Source organism: Protomyctophum bolini, assembly GCF_963924005.1.
Source record: "Protomyctophum bolini genome assembly, chromosome: 4".
In the NCBI taxonomy this organism is placed as follows: domain Eukaryota; kingdom Metazoa; phylum Chordata; class Actinopteri; order Myctophiformes; family Myctophidae; genus Protomyctophum; species Protomyctophum bolini.
Genome location: NC_137865.1, coordinates 43,295,049 through 43,315,521, shown reverse-complemented (window position 1 = coordinate 43,315,521; position 20,473 = coordinate 43,295,049). Strand labels below are relative to the sequence as shown.

The following is a 20,473-nucleotide window of genomic DNA, read 5'->3' as shown; positions in this document are numbered from 1 at the left end:
AAAGAACTGTCCGCCCTCCCTCCCTCCCTCCCCGGCCAGTCGCTCGGCAGACTGAGTCAAGGCAAAAGACGCACAGCGCATCCGCTTGTTGCCTCCCATTGACGTCACTCGACCAATCGAAACGGCTCTGCCGTGAAGAAGTACTTACTGACTGCTTCGCTCTTTACACGAAGAAAAGATACTAGGGGAAAAGACAGACAGGCAGAAAGGGGGAACCGTGCCAATGAACCTTTTCATTACCGACGAATACAGGCAGAAGAGACGCCACAGTGCGCCGCCATTGGATGTTGGCGTTTGATATCGAAGCCGACTAGTTTTGTGGCTCTCCTCTGTGGATTGTGATATATATTTTTTGGGGGGGGGACTAAAAAGAAGGAGCTGGCGGAATGGATAAGGCCACAGTCCCAACATACTGAAACAGCTCGTCGGGGGAGAGCAACGAGCCGAGAGAGAGAGAGACGCGCAGTGGAGAGAGAGAGAGAGGAGACATTCATGGGGCTTTGTGTGTGTGCAGAGGAAAGAAATGTGGATTATTAATATTATTTTGCGCTTTGTCCGTGATTATTTATAGTTGACGTTCCCGAGACGTTAATGTCATCTAAAGACAGGGCTTTAATGGCGTTTCTTCGGTGTGTCCTTTTCGCTCGCAACAGAACACCACCTACAATAATTAAGGTCGTGTATGTTTAAGTGTTAGCTCGGTGGGTCGCCCCCCCCCCCCCAGCCAGCAGCTCAATCCTACCCAATTCGTTTATTTTGTATACATGTAGGGCCTCCGAATCTTTTAAGGGAAAAAAAAGAGGGGAAGAAGAAAATCTATTTATTACTATCAGTGGCGTGTTCAACCCTGGTCCACATTTTGGTTGGGTTAAAGCTATGGATTTCAACAGCAGCAGCGGTGGGGGAAACAACGAGCTGCACAACAACCAGTTCTATCAGTCGGAGCCGGAGAATAAACCTTTGCTAGGGGGGGAGATGTCTGCGCCGATGATGACGGTGCCCGAGGGGAACAACAATAACAGCAAGCTGCAGGGACAGGGAGCCGGCGGGCCGACGTGCAACAAGAGGACCCTGCTCCAGCACTGCAGCAGCGGCATGCGATACAAGCTGCTACAGGAGGGGGACATCCAGGTGTGCGTGGTCAAACACCCGCGGACCTTTCTCAGCAAGATCCTCACCTCCAAGTTCCTGAGGAGATGGGAGCCGCATCACCTCGCCTTGACGGATAGCAGCTTGGCGTCTGCGACGGTAAAAAAAAAACACACACACAAAAGCTATTAAGCTCCATCCATCCCTAGCTGTGTCTGTGTGTCCCATACAAAATGTTGCATATTCACACCAAAGTGTACTAGCCCTTTGTTTGTTGTCTGACGACTGGACACGTACACGCGCGGAGATATTGCGTATATTAGCCAGTTGACGCAGTTACACACACAGAGGGAAATGTGTCATGATTGCTTTCATATTCCATTTTGCTCGGCTGATATAATAACAACATTGTTACTGTGACTGTCTGTGGCCTACTACCCTATCCCATCCCCCTCCCTCCCCATCCGCGACAATGCCTGCCTGCCTGCCAACACCTACACAGCACATGTTTTAAACGGGGTCACATATATACTGTAAATGAACACTCCTTCACACAGGTCGAGTCTTCTTCTTGGAAAGCACTGTCTCGTCAAGCAGTCTAACGACATTGCTATTATACCTAGAGGCTAGTCTGCTGTCTTACTGAATAGTAGCCTACAGTATAGTACAGTCGAGGGAATATTATGCACTTGAGCCTTGGTATTGTATTGTTGACATGACACTTGGCAGTATTTCACTATTCCCCTGCTAACAGGTTTATCAACTGAACCCAACATGCCTATCATTCATAATAGTTATGATCTAAGAGCCTCTGTTGAAGTTGAATCAACTAGTGGTGTATAATGAACAAAGACCTTGTGATTAGTTGTTACTAGTACCTGATACTATCTGCAGGCAAGGCAGGTCTACTACTACTAGGCTATTATTATGGTATAATCCAGTTTGAATAACAATGGATTTGACTTCATTTGAATCGTGTCTCGACAATATAAGCCGTTATTTCCCCTTGTGTTTTTTATCAACACTGTTGACATTTCCCTCTAAGCCGTGATCTCCATTGTTTTATCAACACACCTTTTTATTTTTTTCTTGAATGGTTGTAGACCTGCTCACACCCATTCTCAAGAGTCCACCATGTTGCTTACTGCTCATTTATACAAGTATATATATCAGGGTTTACTGCAGTGCAATGTCTGGAAGACATCATTCTGAAACGGTAAATACATCGTAGCCTGTGGAGAGAGAGTAGCGTTATTCATGTTCTGAAAGTAAGTGGCTCCCAGCAGGAATACCCAGACAGAATCTAAGACTATGAAACTTGTTTGGGAACATATCGTTCATTCAATCCTGATGCATCATGTCACTTCCATACCCAAGGGGAGGCTGTGAAACAAAATGGCTTGTTTCCACCTCCTCCACTGCATTACAGTAGTAGGCCTACCTTGCTATTGTCAATTTGTCAGCACACCACCATGCTCATTTTCAATAATGTGTGTAGGCCTACTGTACAAGCTGCTGTGTAAACATATCTGCAACGCCTGGGATTCATACCCGGGTATTCCGTGTGGAAAGCCAACATCTTAACCACTAGACTAAAGGGATATCCCTATAATATATATTAGACTTTTGGGTCATCGGGCTGAGGTTGGGAACTTGGGAGCCACACTTACAGGCTGGGTTGAAAAATACTGCAAAGGCTGAAATTATACAAATGTTGTCTATTTAAAAGTGTGGCTCGTAGGCCTAGCCACCTGTAGCAGCCAGGGTGTCTTTGTATACACTATACAGTATGTACTGTAATTAGTCTGCTGTAATTTAAACTAATTACATGTCATGCAACTACGAGTTGAACAATGTCTGAAACGGAACCACACTTTTGTCCACTGAAAGCCTGAAATGCCTGGTGAATAATAGAAACAATTGAGGAGGAGGAGGAGGGAGGGGGCTGTGAAATGTCAAGTCATAAAAAGCAACCGACCCTGAAGAAAACCACTACTAAAGGTCCAGTATATCTTCCCGAAGAGTGGCCTTCACTGGCCTAGCTAACAGTGAGGCACGGGAGCTAACCATGCTAGCGCCGGACAAAAACCTTGATGTGTCACATGTCATTCTCGCAATAATACATGACATGACTGAAAAGATAGATTTAACACACTGGATGTGTCCCACAATGCCACCATGGGATCTCCAGGACATTGAGTCACACGGATGACTCCCAAATAGCTATGCTGCTATTTTCTGCAAAAGTTGTCCCTAGAATAGGCAGTAGTATTGAGGTTTAAATACGAGTAACGCAATTGTGTCAAGATCAAGTCGACGATCAAAAACAGTGTTTTGACCTCGGGGGCAAGCCCCACGCGCACTGTTGGCTCATCACATCAGAGGACAACAAGCCAGTCAGTCACACGTTTTTTATCCACGCACGGCTGTAAATTCCAAATTATGCTCGCCTCATCCACATAGCCGTGAGGAGGATACACTAGCGCTTTATAGTGTAAGTTACCTCACCAGCTTGTTGTGTCCCAACACTGTCCACGTAGTTAGCTGGGTGCATCTGCCAGATTCTGTGACTGTGTGTCTGTGAGTGTGACGTGTGTTACTTTGTCTGTACAAGTACACTGATTGTGCTTAAATTGTAGCACCCAGTGTGCTTCAATAAGAATTCTTGTGAAAGAAATTCATGTTATGCAGCCAGGAATGGGGGGGGGATAGTGTAGTACTGTAAATGCAATGGGTATTTTATTTAGGATGAGTCAACATTTTTAGAGATGTAAGGTCCTGCTGTCCTGCTTTGACTGAAACACACAGCTGAGTAGAGCAGCAAGCTGCATTTTGTGTGTGGTTATGTGACGTCAAGTAAAAGTCTGTCTCAAACTGCAATGATGCATTATTTGGCCTTGTGACAACTAGGGTACAAAACTACAAACATCACAGGGACACCGTTTGTTTAGCCTAAAAGCATCTGTATGCATCTTTTGTCACCAACCTGCAACAGGGTTCAGTACTGCATTTATAGTATATTTATAATAATATGTAATTACTTATTTTAAATATGGATTTGTGTTGTATCTGTAGCCTAATCACAGACACAAACACACAACTCTAGTTAAATTGATGAATAAATTGTGTAGAATCAGACGCCATATACACTCACTGATGGTGTCTGTTATTGTAAATAAGACTTGGCTATTACTAATCCTTGGTTTGTCGTATCCACTTCTTTAGACAAAAATAAATATCACATAATTGATCACAATAAATGAATTAGTTCAGTGTTCTTCCTGGCAAACCTTTGGCTTTATAGTTTGTTTCTACACTTGATTTATTATCCGTTTCATATAGTGTTTGTTTAGGTTAAAATGGTGTATGTTCTGTTTCGTGGCATTTCATTGATTCATTCAGACAATGGAGAGTCACAGGGAAATGAGGACAAAGTCCTCTCTGAGATGTACATTACATGCAACACAGGACCACAGCTGGGAAAGGAACCAGTGGCATCGCAGTTATATACTAGTATGTCTGCTTTCTGTCTGGCAGAGCCACCAAAGGCTTCCCTGGTCGAAAGATTTACACAGTGAGTGGCTTAACCCATTTAGACCCGAGTTAAAAACATTCACTTTGAAAGAATATATATTCAAAGATTTGCGCCACATTTCTACGATTTTTCTAAAATAGCAGACCTACAGTACAAGCTCGTAGGCGCTATGAGCTTGTAGATCTGCTATTTTTCAATAGCTAAATTATAACATAATGTTTAAAACACCAAAAGGTGTACCTTCACTACAATGTTTGTCTGTTTGTTAATTTGCCCATCAGTATGTTGGTATTAAACTTCTAACCTTTTATAAGTGTGTGTGTGTGTGTGTGTGTGTGTGTACTAAAAAGTAGGCAGTAGGAACCATATGAGTTGCCACATGTATACACTTGGGGCCTCTTGTGTACTAGACTAAAATGTTCTTGTTCTACTTCTATCACAAAGCGCAACTCATTGCCTACCCTATATTTATGGTAGGAAACTGACTCACTCTCTGTCTGTGTTGGGACAGTACCCTCAGTACAAGTCTCAGCGGACTAAATAAGAGTTGGCTTCACACAGGGCTTACATCTCTTGTTTCTAATTGATGTAAGTCATGCGGGCGGCTATTATTTTTCCAAAAAGTTTCTTTGTCTTGTGTGTTGTCGTACACACACTAGTTTACATACTACCATTCTCTGACCAAGTGGTGCACGGCCTGTAGGCAGCTTCACAACTATTTAAAAATAACTTGTGTTGTCCAAACATGTTTAAATATTTTGGACTTTGCAGCATGTCATCATTGTCTGAGGAGGATGGCTATGTTCCTCTGTGTCATGGTAGTGTTGGAGGCTGGAGCTCTCCTGAAAGAGAAAATTAGACTTTCGGGAAACACTTTTCTCAGGGGTCTGTTTCAATAATAGATCATACCGGTATTTAGCCCTAATAACATGCTTGATGCGTGAGAAGCAACTGTACTGTTCTACTATACTAGGATGAATTGTGAGGTTTGCTTTTCATAAGTAATTGAGCGCTAAATCAATCCATCCATCTTCAACCGCTTATCGGTAGTTGGGTCGCGGGGGTAACGGCTTCACCAGAGAGAGAGCTCCAGACTTCCCTCTCCAGAGCAACATTAGTAACTTCCTCCTGGAGCAGGGGGTTTCAACTGATTATGAACCAGGGACCACCACGCTGACTAATAATCAACCTGGGGACCACCACCCTGACTAAGAATCAACCTGGGGACCACTGTTGAGTTGAGTGAGGGGATATTAAAATCAATATCAAATTTGTTAATTTGAGGTGAATTAAATCAAGCCCTTAACAGTCAGTAATTTAATATATGCTAGTCGTCCGGAGCTATTCCCTTGCATGGTTGCCCTTACTCTTAACCTGCATGATTATATGGGCACAATAATAGACTCAACCAGTCAATCCGGTTCACTTTTCCTTGAAATTCAAACTCCCTGTCTGTGGAAGTTCTTGACATCCGACTTCCCGGTAACTGAGGTCATCATACATCACCAGGTCAGTTAATGAACTAGTTCGTTTTCCAAGGCCAGTGAGTCGATGTGATTCCTCCAACTGCGCCTTGGTCTCCTCCCAGTGGGACGTGCCTCGAGGACCTCCCTAGGTAGACAGACTCCCGAGAGGCATCCTAACCATATGCCCGAACCACCCAAGCTGCAAAGAAGTAGCTCATGTGACTGAACTTCTCACCCTATCTCTAAGGGAGATGCCAGTCCCTGCGCATTATGCCTATGTCACCTTCTCAGGTTTGCAGTGCATAGTCATGTCCAGTTTTTGTTTATCAAAGTTAGTATCGCTATCACAGATGGATGTTTTTTTTTAATCAATGTGGTGGATGAAATGAGTCTGCTCTAGGGAACGTATTGCGCTCCCACCAGACCTGAGGGAGCGGGAGGGGACCTGGCGTTTGAGGAGGTCACAGAGGTGGGGGAGCCAGGTTGTGTAGTGCTTTGTAGTTTGTAGGTGGTCAGGAGTGTTTTGAAGTGGATAAATGTCATCAGTAAACAGGGATGGCTCCGGAGGGGCTAGGGGGGACTTAATGCAGGGATGGCTCCGGAGGGGCTAGGGGGGACTTAATGCAATAATTGGTGTCTAGCCTAGTAGCCTCTAAAATGATTCGTCTTTGTAGAGAATCACTGTTGCATCGCCCTTGTCAAAAAGTATCTCTTTTGGAAAGTTCATAGAGAGAGACCCGCTTCTTACAAGTCAAATTAGATTCAGATTCCTTTTTGATGAAAGCAATGAGAGAGGGATTCGATACAAAAGCGAGACTTACGCCTGAAACAAAGAAAATAATTAGGAGGCAAATGCATCACATGATCAAGAGCAACTGCAGGATGGGAAATGGAGTCCGTTTATAGGAACAGAGCCAGATTATTATAAATGTGTGTTTGTCCAGATTGATGGTAATACAATGGAAGCTACAGCCTTTCTCTCCCTGGAAAGTTGGCATGCTGAAATAGAAGCCATTGTTCTAGCATACAGATACATTTGAAATCTTGTTTATAAATGATGATGACCAAACCTGCGTACACACATGATGTCACTGGTAGGCATGTTTCTGAACTGTCCACGCAGCCCTCTGAGACAGATTGAGCAGAGAGACATTTGTGAACTCTTATAATGCGAGTTAAGCCAAATTCCAATACCCACACTTGGTCACTCCAGCATGGCAAATGATGGTGAAATTGGTGACCTGCCGAAATATGTTGCCATCCTGTGGACTTCACACAATTTACATGGAGGGCCTGAAATCCCTGAATACCACTACTACCGCACAACTTTATAATGAACAAACTGCAACGATTTACATTCAGACACTGACATTATGTGATTGTCTACACGATTGTCACATATTTCAGCAGGTCACCAATTTCACCGTAACATGAAGTGAGTGTATTGGACTTTGGCTTATGTGTTGATTGAAGTGTCCTTGAGCAAGACTCTGAAGCCCTCCATTTCTCCCGATGTACAGGTTTGTGCCTTGCATGGTTTCTACCGCCATCGGTGTATGCATGAATGAGTCTGTGAATGTGATTTTTTTTTAAATGATTACAAGCAAGCCCTTCTGTCACTCCCTCTGTATCAAAAGATGAACTGTGGCTCAGTTTTCAAATGCTTCTGTACTGTTGATATACTGACTATTGCATGCTTTGCATAGAGGTAGAGATTACAGCTGTATGGTCTTAACGGGGGCAGAACTGGCTTAGCAGGGTGAAGTCAAATGGAACTAATAGAAAGGTAGTTGACTGTAGCTAATGATACCCTGTATAGGTCACTGGTTCCAAAACACTGGGTCGGGACTTGGGACCCATTTGTGGGTACTTTTTGTTCCTACATTTTGTTTTGAATTATTATTTCAAAACATTTTTAAAGAACATTCCCCAAAAAAGGCTAAACTAAATGTAATTTTCATTCATGAAATAAAAACAAAATTCAACCTTTTTTTCTTTCTTTTTTCCACCCCAGTAATTTCATGGAGAAATAAACGAAAAAAACTAAGAAAAGAAAGTTAGAAAAAACAATTGTTTGAGAAGTAGTGCGACGCGTTGTGAGCTTGTAGATCTGCTGTTTTCGTGTGTGCGCACATTACTATACATGTCTTAGAATTTGAGAACTACACATTTCCATTGACCATTCTCCTGGTCCTCACAAGACAAATGGTTGTTTAATGGTTCGGTTTATACAATTAGCCATTTAGAGGTTAGGTTTAGGGGTTGTGGTTGGAATTATGCCTGATTGATATTTAGTTGCACACTGGTGTTGTGCTCTGAAAATAGCCAATCTGCAAGCTCACAAGTCGCAGCGCTGCGACATGTAGTGTGAGCTTATAGATCGTAAATCTAAATCTATTTTTGGCTTTTTTCGAAGAACTAAGAAGTATGAGGAAGATGGTTTCATTAGTTCAGTATAAACTCATCAGTCTGAGGTTTTATTCATTCGTTCAGGGGAATATCGTATGTTTCCATTTACTGTTTAATATGGTAGAGTACTAGTTCTATGGACAAAGCAGAGGGATATTGTGGAAAGATAGCACCTATCCTTAATGCCCGCTACAACCTGTATGAATGTTAGTTAGTTTCATTTATTGTCCACATGTGGAAATTTGTCTTCGGTCTCAACAGTAAAAAACAAACCGTTACAACAACAGCAACAACACTTAACACAATTATTTTCTCATGGCAAAAAAGTGCTGGACAACAGTGGCAAATACATTGGAAAAACAACAAATCTAGCGAGACATGGTATCATTTAGTGCCTTAATGGCATTTCGTATGAAGGAATTTAAAAAAATGTTAGCTTTTGGTACTTTGTACCGTCTACCAGAGGGAAGTAGTTCGAACAACTCCCTGAGTGGATGAAAGGGGTCGTTTGCTATCTTGACAGCTTTTTTTTACGAAGTACCTCCTTGTAGATACAGCCTAATTGTTTCTGTCTCTTCCCAAGGATTTTTGAGGCTAGGTTTACTATTCGCTGCAGCTTGCTTCTTCCTTTTACATTTAGATTTAGAGACAATTTCTAAGTTGTCTCTTTGAGATCTTTCACCATGATGCAATATACAAATATGCAGATACAATACAGTGTATATATATGTTTTCCTTTACTTTTATCTGCATCTGTCTGGTGACAGACAGATGCAGATTTGACTCGGGGGAAATTCCGCAATACAATGCTCAAGGTGGGGGTTTCTTGTCTTATTTGTACGCAAATGATTACAGCTCTTTTAGTTCAAATTATTAACTTTTTGCGTTCACTTTGTTCCTCCTCATTGTGCAAGTTAACCAACATCAGTGATGTTGCTAGGTTTTCCTTTATAATGAGGATTCATGGGTGGTCTTTTATATACCCATAAAAACCGTGCAACAGAGAAGGAGTGCGGGGCCGCTTCCAAATGTTTCCAAATAACAAACGTCATGGTGGATCGCTGCTCTGCGGTCCATGGTGTTTATTCCAATTACACAACACTGCAATATCAACATTGCTTTACCAATATTTATGACACCAGAATCTTTCCCATCATGGGGATCAAAAAAGGTCTTCCTATCCTATCCTATCTGTCTGTCTGTGAAGGCTCTCATCGTACATCATCATGACGTAACTTGTCGTTTTGCTCGTCCACATGATATGACGTACATCCTCCATTCATTGTCGAAGGCATTTCATGTTTGTGTTTGGACAAAATAGCCGATTTGCTCGTCTACACATCTACTGTACACTATAGCCCCTCAAAAACCGCACCTGTGTGAACAGAGGTGCTGTGTGTGTGTGTGTGTAGTGTACTATACTCTGTACTGTACTGTACTGTACTGTACTGTACTGTGCTATTGTTTATAGTTCTAGTAGCCAGTGTGAAGCTCAACCGCTGTACTGTAGCCCTTTAGGCTTCTCAACATTGCCCCTTAACCCATTCTGACCTGAGATCAGATTCTAAAAAAGTCTTCTACATCCTGACAGTTTTCTGAAAAAGCTATGTTTTATATGTCAGTCGTTCTTTGATTTTTCAAAAATAGCAGACCTACAAGCTCTTAGCGCGCCACTCTCGGTGGTGAGCTTGTAGATCTGCTATTTTTCAATAGCTAAAGCATATCATAATGCTAACACCAAAAAGGGTTCCCACACCCAAAGTGGGTTAAGTCAGTGTTGTAGCTGTCTGTACTGAAACGGACATGCATACATGGGGACAGACACACACAGCAGTGCATTGGAGCGATGGGCACCGTTAAAAAAACAACAGCAACAACCCTGTTAGACAATCAGACAATCTTGACAATTTTTATAGTGCAATGTTTCAAGTTTACACAATCAACACAAACACACCCAAATCAAATCATATTATGGCGTGCATGTTCAATCAATTATTCCATCAAAGCAAACGGCATAAACAATATTAGTTTGCCTTTCTTCTACAAAAATAAAACGTACAAGTGAGCGTTCTCTTGTATCATACCATACTACTTGTATCATTTCCCACCACGGAGTAACCTCGCATCAGACCATCCAGCATATCCACCTCGGAAGACAGTCGAGACAGGCAGTGTCGGTATAGGCCAATCACAGGCAGGGGGGGCGTTGCCATGCCTATGCTCGGACACAAACGGAATTCACGCCTTGTAGGTCTGCTATTTTTGAAATTCTTGAAAATGTGGTGCCTGGAACAACATATTTTCAGATGGGGGCGGAGGCCAATTACATATAGTTTTTGGACACAACAAAAAAACAGGACAGACATACAATGCTCATAAATACAGTACCCACTACCGAAGAAGCTCAAAGGGAGAACAGGAACGCGACCAATAAGGACTAATAAATAAAAACTAAGCAACGGAAATTGCTGGTAGACTAAAAAGCAAGCAGACATTTGCTATACGTCAAAGCAGGCGCAGTGTATGGGAGGTGTGCCCATGGCAATCCTTTTAAAGCTCACTAGGGGAATCACAGCAGCCAGTTTGAGTCTGGACTGTAGGTCATTCCAAGACCAGGGTACGAAATAAGCAATGCTTTTTTTCCCCCAGCCTCAGATTTTGTTGGGGGCACGACGTAGCGTAACCAAGCATTTGATCTGAGGTTGAGAGAGTTTTGGACAAGTTCAAATGTAGAACCAATGTAACGTGGGAGGTTACCAAGAATGGCTTTATAAATGAGAGTATACCAATGTATAGCAACCTGCGAGACGTTAAGGAATACCAACGCCTTTTTTATTTTGTTATTGAGGTACAGACAGTAGGTTGACAGGAAATGCAGTAAAGGCCGTCTGGATCGGAAGTCGAAAGCTTGCATGGATTCACGGCCCAGGCATATAAATGTTAATATTAAATAAGATTTGATGTACTTTACTTTGTGTGGAATCTGTGGATATACTGCTTCATTGCCCTGTGTGTCTGACATCTCTCTGGTGAAGATGTATGTAGAAGTGCTGTGAGTGAGTGAGTGACTCATCTTTCTTTCCTTAAGCAGGCCTGCCAGTTCTGTAGTTGGAACATAACATAACCTACCGCTACATCACATTTGTTCTGTAGTTGGAACATAACCTACCGCTACATCACGTTCTGTAGTTCTGTAGTTACATTGATTGATTGATTGAAATATTTATTAACAGTTTGTAGAATTACAGTACATTTCAAGCACAAACTCAATACAGAGACTGTTAACTGTGAGTGGACGACCCAATTAAGCATTATTACACTTGTTTACAACAGGGTCCACATTGTTCAATTCATCATGCCGGTACATCACATTTGCGTAAGAGGGAGTCAGGGAGATAATGTAAGCACTTCTAATATGCTACTACTCAGCCCTAGCCTGATTATCAGACTGTAGCTTTCTTGAAGCTAGTGGACTGGATCCAGGCTAACTCAGCCCTCCTTCACAGTAGACACCTTTTTTTTCAACAGTACTTTGTTCCGTCTAAAGAGCTCATTTTGTGCAGGAAAAGAGGGTTGAGTGTCTATAAGAAATTATTGTGTGGAAATGTGTCTAATGTTTATGTTTGGTACGGAGCAATTCAGCTGGTAATGGTGACCCAGCAGACAACTTCACTTATACAGTATATATCGGTGTACATTTAATTGACTTGTGAATGTGCAGTTGTCATTATGTGTGACATTGATTCGTGTAGACTCCTTGCATTATAGATTGGTGATACTTTCAATATTCAGTATATGCATTTTATTTGGACCCAAGGAACGCTCTTGCATATTAACCCATTTTGGGGCGGGAACCCCTTTTGGTATTCGCATTATGTTATGCTTTAGCTATTGAGAAATAGCAGATCTACAAGCTCATAGCGCGCCACCGAGTGGCGCGCCACGAGCTTGTAGGTCTGCTATTTTTTTTAAATCGAAGAACGACTGACATAGAAACATAGCTTTTTCAGAAAACTGTCCGGATGTAGAAGACAAGTCAAAATGCGTTAATGTGATCGGTTACATTAGTTTAGTTTAGTGACCTCTTATGACTAAACTAATGATGGTCATCAGGTTTTTGACAGCTGAAAGCTGATGACCTCTTGGAGGTCAACTGGAGTAACTATGAATAGGCCTTAGCATGTGCAGTATAGCTTTTGTAAAACAGAAAAATCATACTATTTCTAAATATACTAACAAAATGCATCACTTTAAAAGTCAACCATTGCCACGACTTTTATATTTGTGCCATTTTACCGTCGGCACACTACGCACCCCTCAATGACTCAACTCTGCGATGTGGGTATCATAGACAATTCACAGTTATAAATACCACCTATAAACATATAATCACATCACATCTGACATAATGTCACAATGTCAGTCAGACATAGCTTTCCTTTTTTTATGAAGTTCTTTACAGGGAATTACCCTGATGCAAGTCTTTGTATTGTTTGTATGTAATGTATTGTTTGCAATACAAGCCTTTGTATTGTTTGTATGTAATGTATTGTTTGCATTTACACATTGTCACTTCAGATTAGTTCAGATTGATTGATAGATACATGTTTATCTGACATGGACATCACAATCATAATTGCCATCAGTCACTACTAGCCCCTTTACTGAGACGACAGACTGACGTGACCAAAGGTTAGATCAATTTACAATTTAGGCATTTAGCAGACGCTCTTAATCCAGAGCGACTTACATTATCCAGATCCTGGGTGTCACCTTTGGGTGAAAGCTTGTGTAGTAGTTGATCTCTGCCATCTAAAATCTTCAAAAGTAAAAAGTAAAGGTTGTGTTATCTTAAAGGTATATTCAGTGATTTAACTTACGGTAATTCAAATATCACTTTTTTTTGTTTTGTTGTGATAATGCTCCCTTCTATAGAGTGTGCTGACCATATAAGGAGTTCCTCCCTGTCCCCAGTTAACCCCTGGGGTAAAAAAAAACGTAGCTTTCGTTTTTGGCTAGGTGGGTCCCTTTATTATTTTTGTTAATTACATTTTGTTTTTAATTATTATTATTGTTATTAATTTTAATTATTAATTCAAAACATAATGTAATAAACATAACATAATAAATGTTTAAAAAAAACAAATCTAAAAAAAAATCAAAAATTCCATAAATTAGAAAACAAATGTTTAATAAAAAGCTCAGTGAGCTTTGTTGATCTGCTATTTTCACTAGTTTTGGCTCCAGGGAGACGTCTAATTTAAAAGTTTGGGATCCACTGACTACTCTAGAGCTTCTGAAGACATTTTGAGTAGACAATAGACAGACACAGTGGTTTAACAGTGGCAAATTCCTCTTTAGGTCTAAGAACATGGTCCTGACAACATGTCCATTATCCACTAGACCTTTGACCCTCTCAAGTAAATAGTAGCAATTAGCGGAATATTTAGCTTTAACTCAAAACTGCTGTGGTGACGACTTTCTTTGCTACTCTCTTAGCTGGGCGTTTCATTTAGATGAAATGGAAGTCCTCTGCTCCCCCATCATCCCATCATCACTGGATTAGATGTACTCCACTTGATTAAATTAGAAAGAATTAGAAGCACCTTGAAGTATAGGTATCTAAGTTTAGGGAAACCTGGGGTCCCTTCCTCACACTGGTAAACAACTTACAGTTCCACGCTGTTCCAGATTGATTGAGTTTAAGCCTGAATTTGAGCATATTAATAAGACATGATCTCCCACGCAGCTGAGTTGTTTTACCCATTTTGACCTGAGATCAGATAAAAAAAATGTCCTGACAGTTTTCTGAAAAAGCTATGTTCTTCGATTTTTCAAAAATAGCAGACCTACAAGCTCGTAGCGTGCCGCGCTATGAACTTGTAGATCTGCTATTTTTCAATAGCTAAAGCATAGCATAATGCTAACACCAAAAGGAACATATGTTCATTATATGTTTTGTTTTGTTAAACAAATGGAACAAACAATGCTCTCAAGCTGATCGAGTACTGGAATTAGCCTGGAATGTACTGGCAGCAGACAGATGAACTATGAAGATGTTGTAATTAGGGCATACATCTGATAATGTAATGTGTGCCTAATGTGTGAGCTGATGTGATCTAGTTAAGGTGGCTCTCATTACCACCCACAGAGATAAACAGGAAAACCCTTAAACTCTCTCACATGGTGGTAAATTGTATTGTTTTTTAATAACTAGCATTCACACACTGTGAGCCGTCCTTATGTCTCTTTCTCACCCTATTTCTTTCTCTTCACAAACACACACACACACACACACACACACGCACACACACACACACACACACACACACACACACACACACACACATCAGAAAGCTTCTGGGCAGGCTTCCAGGATAAGGCTACAGTGTAGTGTGTATGTTCATATATTCAAATAGTGGATCCTCCCAGTTTTGTTTGAACAATGCAGCCATTAAGCCGATTTCAGTTGTAGTCTCTGGAATGAGGGCGTTCCCTGCCACTTTGACTCATTATACCGTATGCGTATACGGTATGGGCATTGAGCTCATTCTCCTCATACATTATGTACTGTATTCCTATATAGGAATGTTGACTAACGTCAAGCAACAGAGAAACAAGAGAATCTTGAATACATTACAAATGATAATAAATACAATTTGTAACTTCACTTGTCTAGTAGAAGAATATTTGGAGGGCCTATTAAGGAGTTTAAAAGGGACATTTCACTTTCAAATAAAAAGAATCATTTAAAACATAAAAAATAAATGGGGGGAAAAACAATTCATCAATTGAGAGCAATGTTAGCGCACATACCGTAGATCCAGTTTTTTTTTAATCTAGTTTTTAATTGTTTTCCTGTCTGTCTGTCTGTCTGTCTGAGCAAAGTCATCTCCAGCACTGCAGGGTCTGATTGTTGAGAAACTTCGCACGCACCCACTACCAGTAGGCAGAGGAATATTTTTTACAAATCGGTGCGATAACATCAGGCCACTTCACATGGCCTATATGACTCTTGAATCCATGCCCTGTAGGCCAGCTGGGTGTAGCTAATGAATGCTGTGGGTTTGTAGAACCTCACTGCCTGTAATGTTGGCCGCTATATATATATATATATATATCCCATTCTGACCTGAGATCAGATTCATACGAGGTTTCCACTGGACACACACTGGTCTGATTAACCCATTCTGACCTGAGATCAGATTCTAAAAAATGTCAGTCGTTCTTCGATTTTTTTTCAAAATAGCAGACCTACAAGCTCGTAGCGCGCCACTCGGTGGCGCGCTACGAGCTTGTAGGTCTGCTATTTTTCAATAGATAAAGCATAACACGATGCTAACACCAAAATGGGTTCCCGTTCAGAATGGGATATATATATATATTGCTGTGCACGTCAAAAGAAATCACTGTGAAGTTACCTTGAGCATCTGCTCGGAGACTGTTCTCATGGAGCATTTATCCGTTTCTCTGAGATCCTGGGGGAGAACATGGCCGTGGGGTGTGGTGTGGGTGTCCGCAGTCCGCACAATGCATGTGTTTTTATATTGTTGTGTGGTGAAAATTGACTGAAAGTTCCATGCTGTTATCTAAATGATACAATTTATGGGCTTTTTATACCACTGAAACCACCTGAATCTGATGTATATTACAGTACGATTTATGTTTTTGTTTTGCATAGAAGATTATATTTGGCTTGACCTGAAATTCTATAAATTTTAGAGCCCTTACACTTCTGTTAGACATGTAATGTGACATTACGACGTAATGCGTAGTTGTTGGTGTTTTTGTTTGCGGTCGCTTCTTTTACAGCTACTGTAATGTAAATGCCATTGTTCCCATTCTGGTTTGTTTTGTTGTCCAAAAAAGTGTGTGACACCCACAGCCACAATACCAACGATCTGATACCGCCCACTTTCAAAAGAAACACGGGTAGATTGTCCTTCTACAGCACTGCCACCCAAGTGTGGAATGCCCTGACCCCCTACTGTACCTTTTATTCTGAAAACGCCCCCTTCCCTTTCCCCCAAAATTGGGAAGCAAAATCCACCATTTCTACATCACGCTATAGTGACATTGATTTATCTTCAGAAGCGTTAATATTGTAAGCTAGTGCAGGCGTAAGAAACGGGGCGGGCGGGGCTGAGCAAGGAGTTGCCTAGCAACCAGGCTGTTTCTAAAAAATAAATAAAATAGCAAGGCCTTTTCATATCGACATAAAGCGATCAAATGTAAGATATCTCGTAGTTGGCAGTTGAAGGGTGTGAATCAAACTAGGAGAAATCTCGTAGTTGGCAGCCAATGTATTAAACAGGTGATCAGGGCAGCCCCCCTCCTTTTCCCCCCCACTGTGCACATAGTGTTTTATTGCAGTTTTAGTGCCTAAAATGGGAACAACACCGAATATTCCCAGAAATCCTAGTAGTGAAAATAGCCGATGTGGCGCGAAGCAACACGAACTTGTGAGCTTGCAGATCTGTTATTTTCACTACGTTGGGTCCCGGCCGGGTAAACGACTAATTTCTATTTTGGGTCTCGAGCTAAAACGTTTGGGAACCACTTATGTGTTGTATGTCAGCGATGTGGCTTTTTTATAACGGTTCCTCCTTGACATGGAGGGAAGTACAGGGTCTTATCATTCGGGGAAGTGACTCTAAACAGCGCTGTTTTGTTATGCTATCACGTCACAGATGCCCAGTAGGTTTACACGAGTTCAAGAAAATGTGATGTCCTTAACCCATTCTGACCTGAGATCAGATTCATACGAGGTTTCCACCTGGACACACACTGGTCTGATGAACCCATTCTGACCTGAGATCAGATTCTAAAAATGTCAGTCGTTCTTCGAATTTTTCAAAAATAGCAGACCTACAAGCTCGTATCGCGCCACTCGGTGGCGCGATATGAGCTTGTAGATCTGCTATTTTTCAATAGGTAAAGCATAACATGATGCTAAACACCAAAATGGGTGCCCGGTCAGAATGGGCTAAATAACAATACGCACATGCAGCATGTTGGTGTGTTTATGTATCGGCTTGTGTGTGTCGGGCTTTGATGAATCATACTGTAGTTGGGAGATCTTTTTTCTAAGCGTGTTATCATGCCGTCATCAGCCAACCTTAAAGGACAACTTTGGGTTTAAAAAAAACCCCCCAAGGTTCATGTTTTAAGTTGTTGTTTTAAGTATAAGATGAGTGTTCATTTAGTTTTCCTCATTTGCTGCTTTCTTTCGTTTCAGCGATTTTAGCTATTTTTGACAGTGGTGCATTCGAACAAGTGGCTTAATATGTTTTTTTTGGGGGTTTTTTACAAGATTTTACAGCAATTTCTTTATTATTATTTACTACAGTCCTACTAGATCCCAGGAAATTACATCTGGCCACAAAATATGAGATATATTGAATGTGATGGGGGAGGTGACAAACCCCCTAGTATCCCCCCTTCACTTTCAATAGATCCTGTGATCTTTTTCTGGCCAGGTGTAATTTCCTGGGGTCTAGTAGGACTATAATAATGTCTGTCCTAGCCACCCTGCTCCTCACTAGCTTGCCCAGGTGATCTGCATTTGAACCCAGACACTGACCAGTCCATTATGCAGGGACTCTCAAAGCCCTTTTTTCCCCAAATTAAGACATTTAATATCTGTATATTGCATTTATTAGCCAATAGTTACTCCCTTCTGTATATACCTCCATTTTAGATCACGTGACACTATAAGAAAAAGTCCTTCTGCACAGTGCACACCTACAATGGACAGGTGCGTCGGATACCTGGAACTGTAGAGAAAAAGAATCCCGCAAACTGTCTTCACTTGAGTTTAGATGTATTATTGAGCAACGTTTGGGTCGTCAGACCTTCCTACCGTGGAAACGTTGCTCAATAAGTGAAGACAGTGTGCAGGATAATCTTTTCTCTAGATCACGTGACACAGCAGTCACGCTGCAGTGCAAGGCGTATTGGGAAGAAGCGGTTTGCGTTACACCGTCATTCCTTATGCCTATCGAGTTTTTGTGCCCTTCCGGCCGCAGCATTCCCTCGGGACACTCTCCAAGCCTGATAACAACACTGCCTACACTCACGAACATCTGTACATTGATCCATTTAACTACTAAACAAAAGACGGACTCCTAACTTCTACAACAACACGCCAAAACGTGGACATTGCACTTTGCAGTTGTCATTGCAGAAATGGCAGGAAATGGTACACATTTAAACTGCTTCATGTTACTCCATCATGGAGGACACGACGTCATGGTGTGACGTCCGCTGACGTGCGTGTGTGTGTGTGTGTGTGTGAGAAAGACCTGTGAGTCCGGCAGCATGCTTTGCTGACCACTTGTGGGTCACTTGGCAAGTGGTCTGCGGACCACTTGGGGGGGGTCCGCGGACCACTTGGGGGTCCGCAGACCACTTGGGGCACCACCTGCCTAATAATAACATTAATTTTGTGCCACTTGGTGTTCATATATTCGAACGGGTAAGGACTAGTAGTAAAGAAAATCACACCCGTGTGAAGTGAGGGAAACATTAAATTCTCTTCATTGTCAATGGCGTTTTTAAAACAAACATTGACCTAAAGACAAACATTAAACCTGTATATAGGAGGGGAATAAAGAAATTTACGTAAAATGTTGTAAAAACATTCCATATTTAGCCACTTGTTAGAATGCCCCCCTCCCCTGTCAAAAATCGCCAAAAGGAAAGAAAAACAGAACACTCCATCTTTTTACTTCTCTCTTTCTCTAATAACAACCTGAAACATGAACATGAATCTAGGCCACCAGTGAATGTTCTTTTGTGTGGTATCTACTGTAGCGTGATTATTGGTAAATGGGGAAGGAGAGACTCGGGACGGGAAATTATGATATTTTATGACGGGAACAAGATGAAATGTGTACTCAATGCTCTCTCTCCTATCCAAGGCCCTCTGTCTGTCCTTGCACAGTAGTTCTTGTGTGGTCTCGTCTGATATCCGTGATGCGAGCAACTCTGAGAGAATGCAGAGAGATGCAGGCTGATTTAACATCAATATATTAGCTAGTAGCTAAAAATGTGACCTTGTCACCTCAACACACACACACATGTTCTGGACCTCTCGTCACCTCAACACACACACATGTTCTGGACCTCTCGTCACCTCAACACACACACTTTGAGATATTATATTTTCTTAGAAAAGGTCTCTGGGAGATGGCTATAGGCATCTGTTGTTGACCAACGGGTTGCTTACATAGAATATGTCACCTAGTTGTGTGCAAAAACACAACACATGGAGTGTAATTACTTTGGAATTGCAAAATGTTGCCAAAATTGTGATAACGGTTAATGTGCTACAAAATTAGAGCTGGATTTGGTCGTTGCTCTGTCAGTGAGTGACATGACTTGGCACAGGATCAGTGACAGTCCTTTTATTTATTCATACGACATTTTGTCTCGGTCGGGGCAGACACCTCGTATTTCAATATCTCGTCTTTGTGTTTTCATAAATTATTAATGCACTATTCTAGACATCGACATATGATGCAAAATGGCCAATCTAGCCAACACCTTGCAAGCTTGTAGATGTAATTGATTTTTGTGAGACTTTCTCCTATAACACGTCTCAAAATAGGCCGACTGTGGCTCAAGAGGTAGAGCAGGTCGTCCAATGATCCATGGGTCGGCGGTTCGAATCCCGGCTCCTACATGTCGAAGTGTCCTTGGGCAAGACACTGAACCCCAAATTGCTCCCGATGTGCTGGTTGGTACCTTGCATGGCTTCTGCCGCAATCGGTGTATGAATGTGTGAATGTAATAATCTATGTAAAGCGCTTTGGATAAAGGCGCTATGTAAATGCACCATTTCAAATTCTCTGCATATTTAGAAACCGTCTGTATATTTCACAACTTCCCGCACTTTCACCACATAAAATGCTGCATATTTCATTGCAAAATTAAGAATTCTAATCTGCATTTATGCATCCAATGAGCATTA

At 41.6% G+C, this 20,473-nt stretch overlaps 1 protein-coding gene across 1 annotated transcript in view; it reads left to right on the top strand.

The window, feature by feature from the left end:
• Nucleotides 1–200: 200 nt before the first annotated feature.
• Nucleotides 201–20,473, top strand: part of cmip (c-Maf inducing protein) — a 58,910-nt gene continuing 38,637 nt past the window's right edge. The window contains exon 1 of the mRNA XM_080761351.1: nt 201–1,248. Within this exon, the coding sequence (XP_080617477.1) occupies nt 877–1,248 (372 nt within the window). The 5' untranslated portion in view covers nt 201–876. The remainder of the gene's footprint in view (nt 1,249–20,473) is intronic.